This window comes from Orycteropus afer, unplaced genomic scaffold, assembly GCF_000298275.1.
Source record: "Orycteropus afer afer isolate SDZICR_OR568_19922 unplaced genomic scaffold, OryAfe1.0 scaffold00230, whole genome shotgun sequence".
Lineage (NCBI taxonomy): Eukaryota > Metazoa > Chordata > Mammalia > Tubulidentata > Orycteropodidae > Orycteropus > Orycteropus afer.
This window is the reverse complement of record NW_006921817.1, coordinates 1,073,821-1,091,963: the sequence shown is the minus strand read 5'-3', so window position 1 is coordinate 1,091,963 and position 18,143 is coordinate 1,073,821. Positions and strand designations below refer to the sequence as shown.

General features: G+C 36.7%; 1 protein-coding gene across 1 annotated transcript in view; it reads left to right on the top strand.

The window, feature by feature from the left end:
* Positions 1 to 18,143, top strand: part of LONRF1 (LON peptidase N-terminal domain and ring finger 1) — a 67,345-nt gene that overhangs the window by 35,285 nt on the left and 13,917 nt on the right. Inside the window, exons 3-10 of the mRNA XM_042782055.1 lie at positions 2,433 to 2,555; positions 4,588 to 4,737; positions 5,806 to 6,046; positions 6,183 to 6,246; positions 7,593 to 7,707; positions 11,259 to 11,380; positions 15,147 to 15,305; positions 16,612 to 16,774. Of these exons, the coding sequence (XP_042637989.1) occupies positions 2,433 to 2,555; positions 4,588 to 4,737; positions 5,806 to 6,046; positions 6,183 to 6,246; positions 7,593 to 7,707; positions 11,259 to 11,380; positions 15,147 to 15,305; positions 16,612 to 16,774 (1,137 nt within the window). The remainder of the gene's footprint in view (positions 1 to 2,432; positions 2,556 to 4,587; positions 4,738 to 5,805; positions 6,047 to 6,182; positions 6,247 to 7,592; positions 7,708 to 11,258; positions 11,381 to 15,146; positions 15,306 to 16,611; positions 16,775 to 18,143) is intronic.

Sequence of the window (18,143 nt, the reverse complement as noted above, 5' to 3'; positions counted from 1 at the left end):
TACCAAAAAGAATTGGTCAATGTTCATCCATTTCAGGAGGTGGCATATGATCAAGAACCAATGGTATTGAAGGAAGAAGTTGAAGCTGCACTGAAGGATTTGGCAAAAATCAAGGCTCTAGGAATTGTCAGAATACCCACTGAGACGTTTCAACAAACGGATGCTGCGCTAGAGTTACTCACTTGGCTATGCCAAGAGATTTGGAAGACAGCTACCTGGTCAACTGACTGGAAGAGATCCATATTTGTACCCATTCCAAAGAAAGGTGATCCCACAGAATGTGGAAATTGAATAATGTCATTAATATCACACCCAAGTAAAATCTCACTGATGATAATTTAAAAAACGGTTGCAGCAGTATATTGATAGAGAAGTTCCAGAAATGCAAGCTGGATTCAGAAGAGGACATGGAATGAAGGATATCATATTTGATGTCAGATGGATCTTGGCTGAAAGCAAAGAATACTAGAAAGATGTTTTTATTGACTGTGCAAAAGCATTCAATTGTGTGGGTCATAACAAATTATGGATAACATTGAGAAGAATGGGAATTCCAGAACACTTAATTGTATTGATACTGATGAGGAACTTGTACATAGATCAGGAGGCTGTTGTTTGAACAGAACAAGGGGATACTGCATGGTTTAAAGTCAGGAAGGGAGTGCATCAGGGTTACATCCTTTCACCAGATTTATTTAATCTGTATACTGAGCAAATAATCTGAGAAGCTGGACTATATGAAGAAAACATGGCATCAGGATTGAAGGAAGACTCATTAACACCTTGTGATACACAGATGACACAACTTTACTTGCTGAAGGTGGGGATGACTTGAAGCACTTTCTGATGAAGTTTAAAGACTACAGTCTGCAGTATGGATTACACCTCAATATAAAGAAAACTAAAATCTTCACAATTGGACCAATCAGCAGCATCATGATGAATGGAGAAAAGATTGAAGTTGTCAAAGACTTCATATTACTTGGTTCTACAATCAGTGCCGACGGAAGGAGCAGTCAAGACATCAGATAATTTATTGCACTGGGCAAATCTGCTGCAAGAGGAAAGATGTCTCTTTGAAGACTAAGGTGTGCCCAACTGAAGTCATGGTATTTTCAGTTGCCTCATGTGCATGTGAGAGTTGGACAGTAAATAAGGAAGAGCGAAGAAGAGTTGATGCTTTTGAGTTACGGTGTTGGTGAGGAATACTGAGAGTATCATGGACTGCTAAAGAAACAAACAAATCTGTCCTGGAAGAAGTGCTGCCAGAATGCTCCTTGAAGCAAGAATGGCCAGATTTCATCTCACCTCCTTTGTCATGTTCTCAGAAGGGACCATTCCCTGGAGGAAGGATATCATGCTTGGTAAAATGGAGAGTCAACAGAAAAGTGGAAGGCCCTCGACAAGATGGATTGACACAGTGGTTGCAGTGATGGGCCTCAGGTATAGCAGGGATTGTGAGGCTGGCACAGGATTGAGCAGTGTTTTGTTCTGTTGTACATAAGGTCGCTATGAGTCGGAGACTACTCGATGGTACCTAACAAAACAACAACATGATGGCATGACTGGTTAGTGCCTAGCAAATATATACAAAGAATAAGAAGGCAAATAATCTGTATGCATAGCTTTCAAAGTTGGATGATGTTTAAAAGGGAAAGAGTTCTTTGGATTGAAATGATATAATTGGAATGTGTTTTCTCCAGCCTTTTATAATGTAGCTAAAAAATTTGAATTATGTTTAAATAGAACATTCTTAGACTCCTGATATTATTTAACACTAATACTTATAAAACTGAGACACACTGAAAACTTACCAGTTGACAGTTTGTTTCAAGATAGTGAACTGACTCTCAAATTGAATTTCAGGTTCAGGAAAAATAATTAGTAGGATACCAATTTTTGTTGTAGCTGAACTCATGTCATGAAGGAGAAAAAGAAACTACAGAAATGTATAGATGAAAAGTGTCATATCTGTAAGTACTTTCTGAAAAAATAACAGACAAACATGCAATCCCTAATCATCTGGAAGACTTTCACCTTATTACCTTGATTTTAAAATAAATGTTTTTTCACATTTTAGTGTTTTCTTTAATCATGATTTGTCTTAATGTCAGCGTATATTTTATATATTATTTCCTTTTCTCCCAAACAGCTGTTATTAATTCAATCATCTTTCAACAGTGATATCTTAAAAATGAGGAAACATGGTATTTCTGATCTTACCAAGCTCTGATATTCTGTGCAACTTTGGCTAACCTGTTGTCTGAGCCTTGACACCAGTATGTGGATATAGCTGAATCTTTGGGTTCCGCAAAGTCATTCAGAGTTTCAAAAACAGCATTTCTGAGTGGACCATCTTTTTCTTTACTTGCTACTGATTTTTTTAAAAGAGTTCTGTCAATAAAAGTTTTGTTTGTATGCTTTTGTTAAAGGTCTACTTCAGGAAAGGGAAAATACTCCGTGATGCTGGTTTTTTAGGTGATGCCTTACAACTGTTTCTTCAGTGCTTAGCCCTTGATGAAGATTTTGCACCTGCAAAGCTAGAAGTAGAAAAGGTAATCCGTTTACAAACTAATAATTCAAAGCAAGGCTACCACACAGATCTTTTTACAAATGCATAGTGCCTAAGGCATTTGACTGCTAACCAGAAGGCTGGCGGTTCAGACCCACCAGCCACTCCTCGGAAGGAAGATTGGGCAATCTGCTTCCATAGTAATAACCGAAAAACCAAACTCATTGCCATCGAGTCAGGTCCAACTCATAGCAACCCCTCGTTGGGTTTCCAAGGCAGTATCACTATGGAAGTAGATTGCCCCATCTACTTTGTTATAAATTGTGATATAATTTACATCCAAAAAAGTGTATATATTTTACAGTTCATTGAGCTTTGGGAAATATGTATGCCCATGTAACGGCATCCCAAATAAGACATAGGACATTTCCATCACCCTAAAATGTCCCTCATGCTCCTTTCCTATAAATCCTCCACCTCTATTCCGAGAGGCAAGGACTGTTCTGAGTTTTATCACCGTAGATTAGTTCTGCCTATTCTAAAACCCACATTAATGGAATCACACAATATGTACTCTTTTTGTGTCTGGCTTTTTTTTTTTTTCTGTACAACATAATAATTTTTTAGGTATGTAGTAATTTTTTTTCTGTTTTACTGTGGACTCTATATTCCATTGTTATGAACATCGTATAATTTGTAGTATTCATAGTTAGTGATAATCACCAAGTGATTTTCATTTGGCTTATTTCTAGTTTCTTACTGTTATTAATAAAGCTTCTGTGAACATTGTCATACAAGTAATTATGTGGACATATGTTTTAATATCTTTTTGGAAAATACCTACATCCGTAGTGATACTGCCTTGGAAACCCCAGGAGGGGTAACTGTGAGTCGGGTCCGACTCGACAGCACGTAACAACAGCAACAAAGTTGTGTTTCTGGGTTATAGGGTGGGTATGTGATTAATACTTACTTTTTAAAAAACAGGAAATGTAAAAACATGTACTTTAAATCTGTGTTCACTAAATAGGGTATTGATTGAACACCTAACAGGAATGCATACTTTTATTTAATTGAATTTATTTCCTTGCGAGGAATCATAAATTATTCCAAGATTTATGTATTTGAACAATAGATCAAAAATTATAAAACACATCTTCAAATTTATATTTTAAAAAGTATTCTGCTTATTTGACAACCGAAAAATCAGACTCCCTTTTATTTCCTTCTAACTAAGTCTTCCCCTATCTTTACCTACTCTTTCTCTGTTTTTTTTTCAGAGTGTTAGGTGTATTACTGCTGTAAGCACCCAGAAATTCTGATGTTGCAACTATCTCCTAGTTTAGCAGCTGTTATGTAGGCAGGTGCCCTTTGGTGCTTCCAGTCAAGTGCTGGGTAGTATAGACTTCCCCAGCAGGTTAGTTGTTCAGTGAGAAACTAAATTTAATGTTAATATAAGAAATTTTTTAAGATTTTTAGTTAGAGGCCCAAGTTCTTTAGTTTACATAAACACTTCTAAGTACAGCCTTAAAATACACCATTAGTATAAACTGTACATCATTTGGCAGAGGTATTTTCTGCTTCTCTTAAGAGCTCTTCCCACCCCCCACCCCCCCACCCTCCGCAATCATCGTATTAAAAGGCCATCCTTTACCTTGAATACCTTCTCAGGCTACCAATCCAACTACTCCCATTCCTTCCTTTAAAACTTAGTTCATTTCTTTGAGGCTATTTGACACTGTTAAATCTGGTAGTCTCTGTTGCTTCTCTTGCAACTGCCATAGCTAATGGCTACTCTTGTTTTTTCAAGACAACTACTTTAGTTAAGCAGTTATCTATTAATTGGATTATCTAATATGTTCTTCCCTTGCCCACTGAAAATAATGTCTACTACTACAAACTTTCTGAAAATTCTTAAAATATTAGGTAAATTTACATTAAGATATTCTGGACCAAATATTTTTATATTTCCTATTACTTTCATCATCCTATGAGTCAAAATCAACTTGATGGCAATTGTTGGTGTTTTTTTTTTCCTTTTGTTTTAAATTGCTTTTATAATATTTCTCTTATAGATTTTGTGTGATTTATTATCCCCTGAAAACTTAAAAGAAGGCTTGAAGGAATCTTCCTGGAGTTCATTACCATCTACTAAAAACAAAGCTTTTGATTTTCCTTCAGTAATGGAAGAATCTCATTCTCCTTGTGAGGTTAGCCCAGAGCAGGTAAAGGATGAGAAGAGATTATCATGGATTTAGCATATCAAATTAAGATCTTTACTTTTCTAATTTCAAGCACAAGTAGTCCTCAGTTTAAGACTTACTTGAATTACAACAAATTGTACTTAATGATCATCTGGTTTTTTGGGTCTTTTTTTTTGGTAATACGTACTGCATACAGTGTTGCAACATGTAATTTGCTCATGTTTTCATTCTCAGATGTTCACTTAGAGATGTTCAATGATATGATTTATAAAGATATTGATAATAAAAGATAATAATGAAATTTTTTTTTAAAATGAGGTATTTGACTTATATCAGAACCGACTTAATACAGAGTTGTCAGAATGGAACCCCATCAGAATGGAACCCCATTGTAAATTGGGGACTACCTGTAATAGAATTTAGGATTTTAACGTATTTAACCAGTAACTGTGATTCTGACTCCTGATGACCCTGTGTGTGTCAGAGTATAACTATGCTCCACAGGGTTTCCAATGGCTGATTTCTTAGAAGTCGATCTCCTTGTCTTTATTCCAAGGTACCTCTGAGCAGACTTAAACTTCCACCCTCTTGGTTAGGAGCTGAAGGCATTAACCATTTGCACCACCCAGGAACTCTTTCAACCTGTTTAATATTGAAATAATATAATTTCATCTCTAGCTTTTTATTTACCTTTTGTGTAAACCATTTGTTCATTAAACACAATTTTAGCTCACTGAATGCCAGAAAACTTTTAGTCTCTTAGAATTTACAGAACATTGTATTTGTTTTAGTTTTCTCAGGCCAGGAGCAACTATACTAACATGATGGCTTATGTCTGGTTATAACATAAGTCATTTAATATCTGGTACAGTTATAAGTACTGACAAAATCATTTACTTGCCAAAGTTTTGGAACTAAAACTTAGGGCTGTTAAAATGAACATTGGATAGCATTGACATTTCACTTCAGTTTGGTTCCTGATGAGAACAATATTCTGTTATTTAAAGAATAAGGTCGCTATGAGTCAGAATTGAGTCAATGGTACACAACAAAGAAGTATAGTTACTTTTGTTTATTGTACTTTTATAGAATGAAGCAGTTCCAGAGGTCATTTCAGAACCTGTCAAAGGAAGCTTAAACCGTGCTCAGTCAGCACAGGCTATAAATTCAACAGAAATGCCTGCCAGAGAGGATTGTTTAAAAAGAGTTTCCTCAGAACCTTTACTCTCAGTTCAGGAAAAAGGTTCTCTGCTGAAAAGAAAGCTGTCTCTTTTAGAACAGGATGTGATTGTAAATGAAGATGGAAGAAATAAGCTTAAAAAACAAGGAGGTAAAAGTTTCCCTATACTTTTATGTAAAATACATTTATTTACTCAGAATAACCTTTCAATTTTTTTCCTAACAACAACAAAAAAAACTATTTGTTTTGATAGAATCTCCCAGTGAAGTCTGTACATTATCCTTAGTGTGTCATGACATCCCAGAAGAATTGATAGATGTCTCAGATTTTGAATGTTCTCTCTGTATGAGGTAAGTATATATAACTTTTATAAAACATGAATATTTTATATTAATATAAATGCAGCAATAGATAAAGGCAATAATAATGTATTAGGACACTAGACTAAAATTCAAAAGATATGAATTGTAGTCCTATGTCTACCATTTCACACCTTGGGCAAATGACTATCTCTGATCCTCAGTTTTCCTGTTCTAGAAAGTGGAGTCTTATTTACATAGGCTACATCATAGTCTTCTGAGAATCAAATGGCTTATATATAAAAAGTTTGTGGAATACGGTAAAGTACTAAAAGTCTGTAGGTGGTAAATCTGTGGGTAAGAATATTAATTATGTGTTGTATGTATATGATTCTTGTTTACATATTTTAACAATAAAATCATTTTTAAGTAATATTGGAAAAGGATTTTCATTATGTAGAATATTTGTAATGCTAAAAGATAGATGTTTATAAAAGAACATTTCGGTTACATAAATTGTGGTTGGTAGAGTCAAAGGAACACTCCATGAAGAGTAAGGAGGTCTGATGTTGCTGGTTCATCTAGTGATGTAGTGCTATCCTCCTGAGGTGGTCCCTTAACTTTGAACCTCAGAAGTGAGGGGGTCAGACCAGGCAATTTCTAACATATCTTATGTATCTACCAGTGTTTCTAGCCTTCGGAAGGATCAGGAAATAATTACAATATAAGTAAAGATTCCTATCTATGCACTGTTTGACTGTTACAGACAGTGAAACCTGGGAGAGCTGAATTTAGGACTGCCTTGTTTTTTGGGACTCACAACTTTTCCACCTTTACCACTTTTACATCACTCTATTTAATAGAAAATACTGCAGTTTTCCTTCTCAGACAGGTTTCTACCTTATACAGGTTCTGACTTGCACAGGTTTTACTATATAATATTAAAGATTATTACTTAGGATTCAATTATGATATTTATTAAATTATTCTTATTAGTGAATTTTTATCTGGTAAGGCTATTAGTAATGATATACTTTGCATTATTTATTTTGTACTAAGTCTTTCAAATCTGGTGCGTATTTCACACATACTGCATATCTCTCAGTTTGACTAGCTACATTCCAAGAGCTTAATAGCCTCATGTGACTAGTGGCTGTCATATTAGTTAGCACAGCTCTAAGCCCTTAGCAGGGTACCTCTGTTGATGAAGGTATTTTAAGAAGTTTAGGAGGTATAATTGCATTTATCACTGCCCCTTCCATCCTATCCTGCCTACTAGTTCCTCCTCTTTCCTTATCTAAATAGAGATTGGTGTTGTTGTAACATTATCAGTTTGTTCACATTTTTCCAGTGGATAGTTTGATGTAAAAATTAATAAGTGTTTTGGTTGATTTCAGGTTGTTTTTTGAGCCAGTAACAACCCCTTGTGGACATTCATTCTGTAAGAATTGTCTTGAGCGCTGTTTAGATCATACACCATATTGTCCACTTTGCAAAGAGAGCTTAAAAGAGGTAAGTATTTATATATGCATTTGTTTATTGGTCTTAAATTTGGCAACATGGTTTGGTTTCTATTCAGTCATGAAAACAGTCATTATCATGCTTAAAATGTATTACATTATATATGCCAAGTGGCAGAAAATGATATTTTATTAGCCATATGCTTGTTGTTGTTATGTGCCGTTGAGTTGTACCCAACTCATAGCAACCCCTCCTTGGGTTTCCAAGGCGATATCACTACAGAAGCCCAACCTTCCTTCTGAGGAGTGGCTGGTGTGTTTGAACCACCAGCCTTCTGGTTAGCAGTCAGGTGCCGTAGGCACTACGCTACCAGAGCTCCTATCCATATGCTGGGGTTGCAGAAAACTGAAACAGAAGGGATTAAGGGGAAGAAGAGAGGTTTTGGAGACCAATGTATACTTAGTTTAAAAAAGGTGGAGTCTGATCAGGTCCCTGGTCAGGGATATGTTCAGTGTTAATGATGATGATATTGGGGATACTCAAGTACCATGCCCTCCCCACAGTGAGAGGCCTGATTAGAGACCTGTTTCATCCCCCTTAACCTGTAGAAAGAACAATGCTATCCAATACAACTTTCTGCATTGATAGAAATACTGTATAACTATGCTGTCCAGCACAGTAGTCACTAGCCATGAGTGGCTATTAAAAACTTGGAATGTGGCTAGTGTGACTGAGGAACTATGTTTATAATTTTAATTAAATATAAGCAGCCATTAGCTGGCAGCTGTCACACTGGACAGCATAGCTCTAGAAAGTGCTAGGCTGGAAAGAAGAGAAAAAGCTGTATCTTTGCATATCCTTCTGGTGTAATCAATGATTAATGCCAATAATCTATGATAGAAAAATATATAGATCCAAGGTGGGTATTACGCGTAACTGATGGAAGGACTGAGTGCCTGGAAATCAGCTAGAGTGAGGCTGAAGCCTTACAGTTTTGAGCTGTGGCTGCAGTGGTAGCATTGGCTGGGGAAGGTAATGACACGATTGTTTAAAGAAAAAGAAAGTCTTCCAAATATGAACAAAAATCTAGTAAAACTATTTTGTTATTGAATATGCACGGAGTTATTTCCTATGTAGAAAACATTTCTGTGTGGATATTGTAATAGCTTGTGTATTGTTATATTTGATAATCATAAACCATTTATAAAATGTTTACATAGTCAGGAAATGTAAGATAAACTTATTTTTAAAGAGTTTCTTAGTTATATTTTCAACTAATATGCTCAATGTTTTTAGATAAAATATCCTAAACTCTTTTTTCCTGTGTTTCTAGATATTTTAGATACTCTCTTAATATATTTAGTATGCTTTTTTTTCCAGATTAATAGATTCATTGCTTTGAATTTATAGATTCATCACCTTAAAAATATTTGAAGAAAAGTGTATTAAGCATAATATTTGAAGCTATAACTAATATACTGTTTAAAAATAAGATTATCCTGTATCCCAACTTGAAAACACACCAAATACAGTGAAACTTGTGAGAGTTAGAACTCAATGGGTCTGCCTTGTTTTTCCAGGTCTCACAAGCTTCTTTCTTTAACAGGGTGCAGCCTTACCATTTTCGTATAGCTTGTTTTAGTGGAAAATATTTTAGTTTTCCTTCCCTGACAGGTTTCCATCTTACACAAGTTTTGTAATATAATTTGTATGATATATAATATAGAAAATAAAATTGATTAACTCTACATATAGTTTTATACTTTTTCTACTTATCACTTTATTTTTGTCATTGAAATATATCTTAAGAACATAATTTTTGTAGCTGCACAGTATTCCAGCGATTTAATGTTTCCCTGTTGTTGGGTGTGTGAGTTGTTTTGCTCTCTGTTTTTCTATATATAATGCTTTAATGAACATCATTTAAAATTAATGACTGCTCTGTCTTAGACCATTTCCTTAGGATAAATCCTGGGAAGTGAATTATTGGATTAAAGGCCATGAATTTACAAGGCTCTTAAAACCAATTGCCAAATTGCCTGCTGGTCTTTGAAATACTGATAGCGTAGTTTCCAGTATCACAGCAACACACAAGCCACCACAGTACAGGTGGTAGAAATTGCCTTCTTCCCATCCTAAATGCACAGATTTATGTTCTTATCAGCAACGTGAGAGAGGCTCTATTTCTCCAAATTTAATATATATGGGTGTTAAATTTTAAAACATCTTTATTAATTTAAAAGAAAATGGTAGTGGACTATTTTTTAGATTTTACAATACACTTTTAAATCATCTCTGCACAGATTATCTGTGCAAAGGTACCAATGGTTCTCAAAGTATGTTTTCCTCACCAGCAGCATCTTTATCACCTGGGAAGTTGTTAGAAATTAAATTCTCAGGCCCTATTTCAAACCCACTAAAGCAAAAACTCAGGGGTAGATCTCAGTAATCTGTATTTTAATAAATTCGGATTCATGTTAAAATTTGAAGAATACTACTCTAACCAATTTTCCCACTTCTTAAATTTCCTAATCTATTCTTCATTGGATAATGACAAACCCTTACTTTTGCTGGTTCTATAGATTAAAGGATGGCTTCTCTTTATCTTGTCCTGCAGTTGCCTCCCAAGAGCTTTTCCTCACTACTTTTATTAATACTTATTGGGCATTTTCTTTGCCCAAAGTTCTGTGCACACATTCTGACCTGGTCCCTGGTCCTAAGCAAGCTTTAGTTTGATTGCAGAACTATGATGTACCTTTGTCCATATGTGCATGGTATGGTGAATGCCTTTTCGTGGCACAGACAGTAAATGCTGTGGGACTTTAGGGAGCCAGGAAAATAATTAAGGAAGCCTTTATGAAAAAGGTAAAATTTGAGCCACACTTCCATAGACAGATGGGCTTTTCATGGGTAGGGGTGAGTTGGTGGCTTTTTGCGGTTGGAATAAAGAATTACACAAATGCTTGAGGGCAACCATTCTTCAAAGAACATTCAGGGAATGGAATAAATGCTCTATTTGGTTTAGACTAGGGGGAATGGATCATGTAGGAACAACAGTATCTTGATATAAGGGTCTGAGTGACAGTGGAGTGACAGTGGTAGTGGAAAGAAAATCTTAATGAAAAATCATCAGAAGATTTTGCCACTGAAATTGGCAACAAAGAAAAGGGAATAGGTTTGCTTTAGTTTAATAAGGCAAAATGTATTGTTTTCTTTATTCCTGATCTAATTTTTGTTTCTGTTAGAATGGTAGTTCAATTACCCAAGAGGTATCAGATGGCAATTGGCCTTTGATGTGGGAGATGGCAGAGGCAGGGCTGATTGCCACTAATAGAGGATTTGTGATCATAGCAAAAGAACATTCTTGCATACTAAGCTTGATTCAGGTTACAACCATGTAGTTTTAATGCTCTTGAGCAAAGCCTCAGACAGGTTTACTTGTTTAGCATCATCCATTGTAATGTTTTCCCTTACTAATTAAAATAATTCAGAATTGACTGTTTAAGTGTGTAATAAGGCTTTAACATCTCAGTTAAACTGTTTTGCCTGTTTTATACCATAGGAAAACAATTACCAGATTGTAAAATAATATTGTCTTTTAGTATCTAGCAGATAGGAGGTACTGTGTCACACAGCTGTTGGAAGAATTAATAGTGAAGTATCTGCCTGATGAGCTGTCTGAGAGAAAAAAAATATATGATGAAGAAACTGCTGAACTCTCACAGTAAGTTTCTTCTCATAAAAATTAACACAATCAAATTATGAATTACCACCCTTTAAAATAGAGAGGAGAAACCTTCTCACAAGCTGGATCCTATCTTTAGTTCAGTTTAGTCCAGTCAAAGGTACATTTTTAACAGGTATTGTTCAGTGTTGTCAACTGATGGAATTTTTTTATAAGTTCATTGGGTAACATCCAAATGTTCTGTAGGGAATTACTGACTCAGCTTCCTGAAGCAGGTATTTTATTTAGGTGGGAAAGGAATTTACTGAAGTGACATCAGGCAGTGGAATTGGGAATAGAGAGGTACAGCTGGAAATAGTGATGTGAGCAACCCACATGGATCATGATAACCAAAAAAATAAAAACCAAACTCACTGCTGTTGAGTGGATTTGAGTCATAGCGATCACTCCTTGGGTTTCCGAGGTGGTATCTCTACAGAAGTAGATTGGCTAATCTTCCTTCCGAGGAATAGCCGGTGCCTTTGAACTGCCAGCCTCCTGGTTAGCAGTCACATGCCTTAGGCACTACGCCGCCAGAGCTCCCAGGTTAATGGACTAGGAGGACAGTTAAGGTAAAGGACCTGGTCTGGCAGGGGAATTTTTAGCCAAGTACAGAGTTGGAGGAGTGTGAGATCTTGAGCCCTGAGACTGAAATTGCAAAGCATGACTGGGAGTCTAATCTTCAGTTAATGAAAAGGTTAACTGGTAGCAAACTCACTTCCATCAAGTCAATTCCAACTCATAGCGACCCTCATTGGATTTCCAAGGCTGTAAATCTTTACAGAAGTAGATTGCCCCATCTTCCTTCCATAGAGCAGCTGGTGAGTTTGAACTGATGACCTTCTGGTTAGCAGCCAAAAGCCTTATCAACCATGCTACCAAACCAAAAAAAGAAAAAACCAAACTCACTGCTTTTGAGTTGAATCCAACTCATAGCAACCCCTCCTTGGGTTTCCAAGGCCGTATCACTATGGAAGTAGATTGCCCAGCTTTCCTTCCGAGGAGTAGCTGGTGGTTTGAACCACAAGCATTCTGATTAGCAGTTAAATGCCTTAGGCACTACGCCACCAGACTCAGAGGTCTTTTAAAGTTAGTATTCAAAAACCAAACTCACTGCTGTCGAGTGGGATCTGACTCATAGTGACCCCTCCTTGGGTTTCCGAGGCAGTATCACTATGGAAGTAGATTGCCCAACTTGCCTTCTGAGGAGTGGCTGATGGGTTTGAACCACCAGGCTTCTGGTTAGCAGTCAAAATGCCTTAGGCACTATGCCACCAGAGCTCCTAAAGTTAGTATTGTTGTTGTTATGCGCCGTTGAGTCGGACCTGACTCATAGCGACCCCTCCTTGGGTTTCCGAAGCAGTATCACTACGGAAGTAGATTGCCCAACCTTCCTTCCGAGGAGTGGCTGGTGAGTTTGAACTGCCAGCCTTCTGGTTAACAGTCAAGTGCCTTACTTAGGCACTAGGTGAAAACCTGAATCATTATGAGGTATCATGAGATTTAATGGTACATGCCACTGCTAAGAGGACATAATGGTTAATTGGGGCTACGTGGATTGGACCTAGTTTTGTTTGCTCTGTTCGTCTTTCTCTCTTGTATTTTTCTTTTCTTGTCTCTTCCCCTTTATATCTTTCTGTCTTCCACCAGTCACTTGGGTCTCTCTTAATTTCTTTCTTAGGTTTTTAATTTCTTAACTCTTCTCCTTTCCTTTAATGAGGCTCACCAGAAAAAAAAAATTGTAATTTTTATATGCTATTTTTCACATTTTTTTCCTATTATCTTTCAAAATATAAACTGAACAGTTTATGATTCTTAATTTCTGTTGTTGTGTGCCTTAGGCACTATTCTACCAGAGCTCCTTTTAATTTCTAAGAAATAATTAATTATACTTGTATACTTTTCTTTGTTGATATGTGCCCATCAAATGTCTTCTGTGGCCAGTGACCTTCAATAGGAGCAAGAGTTCCCCCCTTTCCTTTATAGACTCTGATACTGATATGTCTTTCTACAGGACTGATATCTCATCATGTATGAAAAATGCCTGATAGAAAACATTCTAATGTACAGATTATGAACCTTTTTATTCAACACTGAGAAAAGCTAGATAAAAGAAAGCGACAGTTAAACTTTTGAAATCTTAAGCACAGTGAAGCCACCTGACTGCCCATAAAGGCCTGGTGTAGCCAGTGCTGAATGGCATAGTAAAGTGAGGAGAGTTGCTGTTTACTCAATTGCTTATTTTATTTTTAAGACTCATCCAGTGGCACTTAAAAGTTTCTATAATTCATAAGTAGGTTGTTACTGTATGCCATCAAGTCAGTACTGACACATAGTGACCCTATAGGACAGAATAGAACTGCCCTATAGGATTTTCTTGGCTATAACCTTTATGGGAGCAAATCGCCAGGTCTTTTCTCTCTTGAAGCTATTGGGTGGATTTAAACCATTGACCTTTTGTTTAGCAGCCAAGTGCTTAACCACTGTGCTACGAGGGCTCCTTAATTCATAGGTATACTGAGGTATTTTTCAGTTATGTTCCTAAACAGAATGCTCAGTGGTGATGGAGTCCACATTTTAAAAAGTAGAGGAACTAGTACTTGTATTTTCAAACATGTTTTTATTGAACATTACTTTTACGTAAGTAACTTAAGGTCATTTTGAAGGACAACTAGAAAATACAGATGAATGACTTGGGGGGAGGCGCAGGAGGGAGCCATAATCTTGCAATACAAAGGGAGTCCCCGTTGCTAAACTGGCATATACCCTTTCAGCCTTTAGTGTATATAAATATATTGTAAACAAAGTTAGGATCAAATTACTCACATTATTCTAAAGTCTCTTTTCTTATTAATATTTTTCTTCCAAGTTAATGTTGGTATGCTTTGTTTTTTAAAAGAAACAGAGTACTCCATTTTGTGTATAGGCCATAATTTATTTTATTGTTGTTGTCATGTGCCGTCGAGTCAGACCCGACTCATAGTGACCCCTCCTTGGGTTTCCCAGGCAGTATCACTATGGAAGTAGATTGCCACATCTTTCTTCCGAGGAGTGGCTGGTGGATTTGAACCGCCAGCCTTCTGGTTAGCAGTCAAGTGCTTTAGGCACTATGCTACCAGAGCTCCCATTTATTTTATTAGTGCCCTCTTTTTCCTTCTAAGTTTTGGCTACTAAACATAGACCTACAGCAAACATTCTTATAGTACTTGAAAAATTATTTTTAAAAATGAACCTGTTGGTTCAAAAGATGTACATTTTAAAAGTTTTAATGCATATAACCAAATTCTTTTGTAGCACAGTTGTACTGTTTCAAACTGCATCCCCCACCCTTGTCAAAATTGGACGTTGCCTTTATTGTTGTTTTTAACCTTTGCTAATCTGGTAATAAAAAAGATTGTCATTTTAGTTATCTGAAAATATGTTTTGTCATTGAACTGTCTGTTTTTTGGATAGTGAGTTTGAAAATTTTTTAATGCTTTAAGTATTTTTAATTCTTGTTTTTTGTTTTGTGAGAGCTCTTTTTTTCACTCTTATAAATTATGAGGATCACAAACACATTTTAGTGTAGATACTGCATCAGTGTCAGTTTAAAAGAAGTAATGATTCTTGTTCTTGCCAAGAATAAAGAAAATCACCTTATTTATATATATATAATATATATATTTCATAAATATGTTTTTATTTTACTTTAATCCATTACTGTTGTAAACTTCACTTATTTTGTAATATGTTCTGATGTATAATAATGAAACTTTTTCTTCTTTAGCTTGACCAAGAATGTTCCAATATTTGTTTGCACTATGGCCTATCCCACTGTGCCTTGCCCTCTTCATGTATTTGAGCCAAGATACAGACTGATGATTCGAAGAAGTATACAGACTGGAACGAAACAGTTTGGGATGTGTGTCAGTGACACACAAAATAGGTATGCTTTCTGTGGAGTTAGAAATTTTTATTTATACTGGAACTTTTTTGGAATATGATTAAGCACTTGCATGCCTGTACTTGAACTTTAATACTAAACAAAGTTTTTCATTTAGTTTTTTTTTTCTTTTTTAATTGTGATTTGGGTGAAAGTTTACAGAGCAAATTCACTTTCCATACAGCAGTTCACATACACTTTGTCTCATGACATTGACCACAATTTGCCCTAATACAACAGCCCTCCTACTTCCTCCTGATAGTTACCTTTTTCCCTGTGTCCATCCCTCCATGCACTCCTGCCCCCTGAGCTGTCTCCCTGTGCATAAATAGCCCTTCTTTCTCCAATGATTGTTCTCTCCATGGAGTGTATCTACCTCAGGTAAATGTTCAACTCATATGCCTGTCTTTTGTTTGGCTGGAAGCCACAGGTGTGAGTTCAATTCCAGACCTGAAGGGCAGCTAGGGGCCATGGTCTCAGTGGTTCCAGCAGGCTCTATCAGACCAGCAAACCTAGTCTTTTTTTTTTTTTTTTCCCAAATGATTTTGAGTTTTGTTTCACATTGTTCTCCCACTCTATCTAGGATCTCCTATATAGATTCCCCTGAGTGGTTGACAGTGGTACCCAGATACCATCTAGTTCTTCTGGTGTCATAGTCACATAGGCTGCAGATTGCATGGTGTACCAGTCGCTAGGACTAATTATTTCCATGAATCTTTGATTTTCTTCATTCTTCTTTGCTCTGGATGAGGAGAGACCCATCGTTGTATCTAGATGGCTGCTTGCAGGCTTTAAAGATCACAGTCACTACTTGCCAAAGTAGGAGGTGGAACAATGTTTTATGTAGTATGTTATGGCAATTGAGCTTGATGTCCCCTGCAACTATAGCCCCGAGCCCACAGGTTCAACTACTTGGTCCCTCTGGGTAGCTGGCTATGACCAAGAAGTGACTACAACCTTGTCCCTTGTCAGCTGTACTGTACACCTGGGAATTGTTACAGAACATACAAATACACTTGTAGAACCATCGTCTGCCAACCCTATACATATCTTGGATACATTCCCCACTACATAGACATACCTAATATTTCTGCCTGTCCACCCATCTATTCACCTGTATACCCATGTTTGCCTTCACTGACAATGTAGTACTATATGTGCAAAAGGGTTCACCTTTGTTGTCTGCACCTCCCATGTCCTCTCTATGTCTTCGTCTTCTTCCATGCCACCATGTTGATCACTCACATTTGGTACATTGTCCTTCTCTTCACCCAAATCAATACTTATCTCTACCTTCCTTATCATTTAGTTTTGCAGATTATGGCTGTATGTTACAAATTAGAAATGTGCATTTCTTACCCGATGGAAGATCTGTGGTTGATACGGTTGGAGGAAAGCGGTTTAGAGTTCTAAAAAGAGGAATGAAGGATGGATATTGCACTGCAGATATTGAATATCTGGAAGACGTTAAGGTATTAAAAGTTATTCTTTTTCTAGGATGGTTTGGTATACTTTGTCTCAGAGATTGTACCGGAATACTGACTAATAATTTCTAGGCAAATGAACCAGTTCTTACTATCAGAGACCCTCTGGAAGTTCTCTGTCAATATACTGCTACAACCATTTTTGAATTATCTTCGGTAAGATTTTACTTGCATATGATATCAGTGATATTGTTTAATAATTTCCACATTCTGTGGGATCACTTTTCTTTGGAATGGGAAAAAAACGGATCTTTTCCAGTCAGTTGGCCAGATAGCTGTCCTCCATATCTCTTGACATAACCAAGTGAGTGCCTCTGTTGGGACATCCATTTGTTAAAACATTTCAGTGGGCATCCCGTCAATTCCTAGAGCCTTGTTCCACTTATAAGAATCATCTCCAAGTTACTTTTTTCTTCAGTTACTCTTAAATCATTGTCCAATCCTGGAGAATTTGGGAGACTAGACCTAGAGCTTCTTCATCCCTCCAGACCTATAATGTCTGTGTATATATGCATGTATACTTGTGCATGTGTATATATGTATGGGAGGTACTTAACAGTAACAGATGAATTTAATTGAACTTACAACCTATCTAAGCTTTTCTGAAAAGCCACTAATCCTTACCTTAGTTTATTAAATGTATAAGTCCAAAAAAAAACCAAACCCACTGTCATTGAGTCAATTCTGACTCATAGCGACCCCCATTGGGTTTCCAAGGCAGTAAATCTTTATGAAAGTAGATAGCCCAGTCTTGGTTCCACGGAGTGGCTGGTAGATTTGAACCACTAACCTTCTGGTTAGCAGTAAGATGCCTTAGGCACTGTGCTACCAGAGCTCCAAATGTATTAGTAATTAAAGCTAATATAATCAGAAATGTCATATACAGATTGTAACTAAAAAGGCTTTAAGAATTCTGTGTATTAAGATTGCTCCTATGTCTAAGGTAACTTAGATAAACTAGACAGAGTGTGGGATACCATGTATAAACTCTTCTGATGATGTTGTTATGTACCCTTGAGTGGTCTCCAACTCATAGAGACCTATGTAAAACAGAAAGAAACACTGCCTGGTCCTGTGCCAGTCTCCTGATCCCTGCTATACCTGAGCCCATCACTGTATCCACCATGTCAATTCATCTTGTTGAGGGCCTTCCCTGCTTTCATTGACCCTCCACTTTACCAAGCATGACATCCTTCTTCAGAGAATAGTCCCTTCTAACAACATGACCAAAATAGGTGAAACAAAGTCTGGGCATTCTCACTTCCAAGGAGCATTCCAGCTATACTTCCTCCAGGACAGATTTGTTAGTTCTTACAGAAGTCCACAGTACTTTCAGCATTCTTTGTCAACACCACAA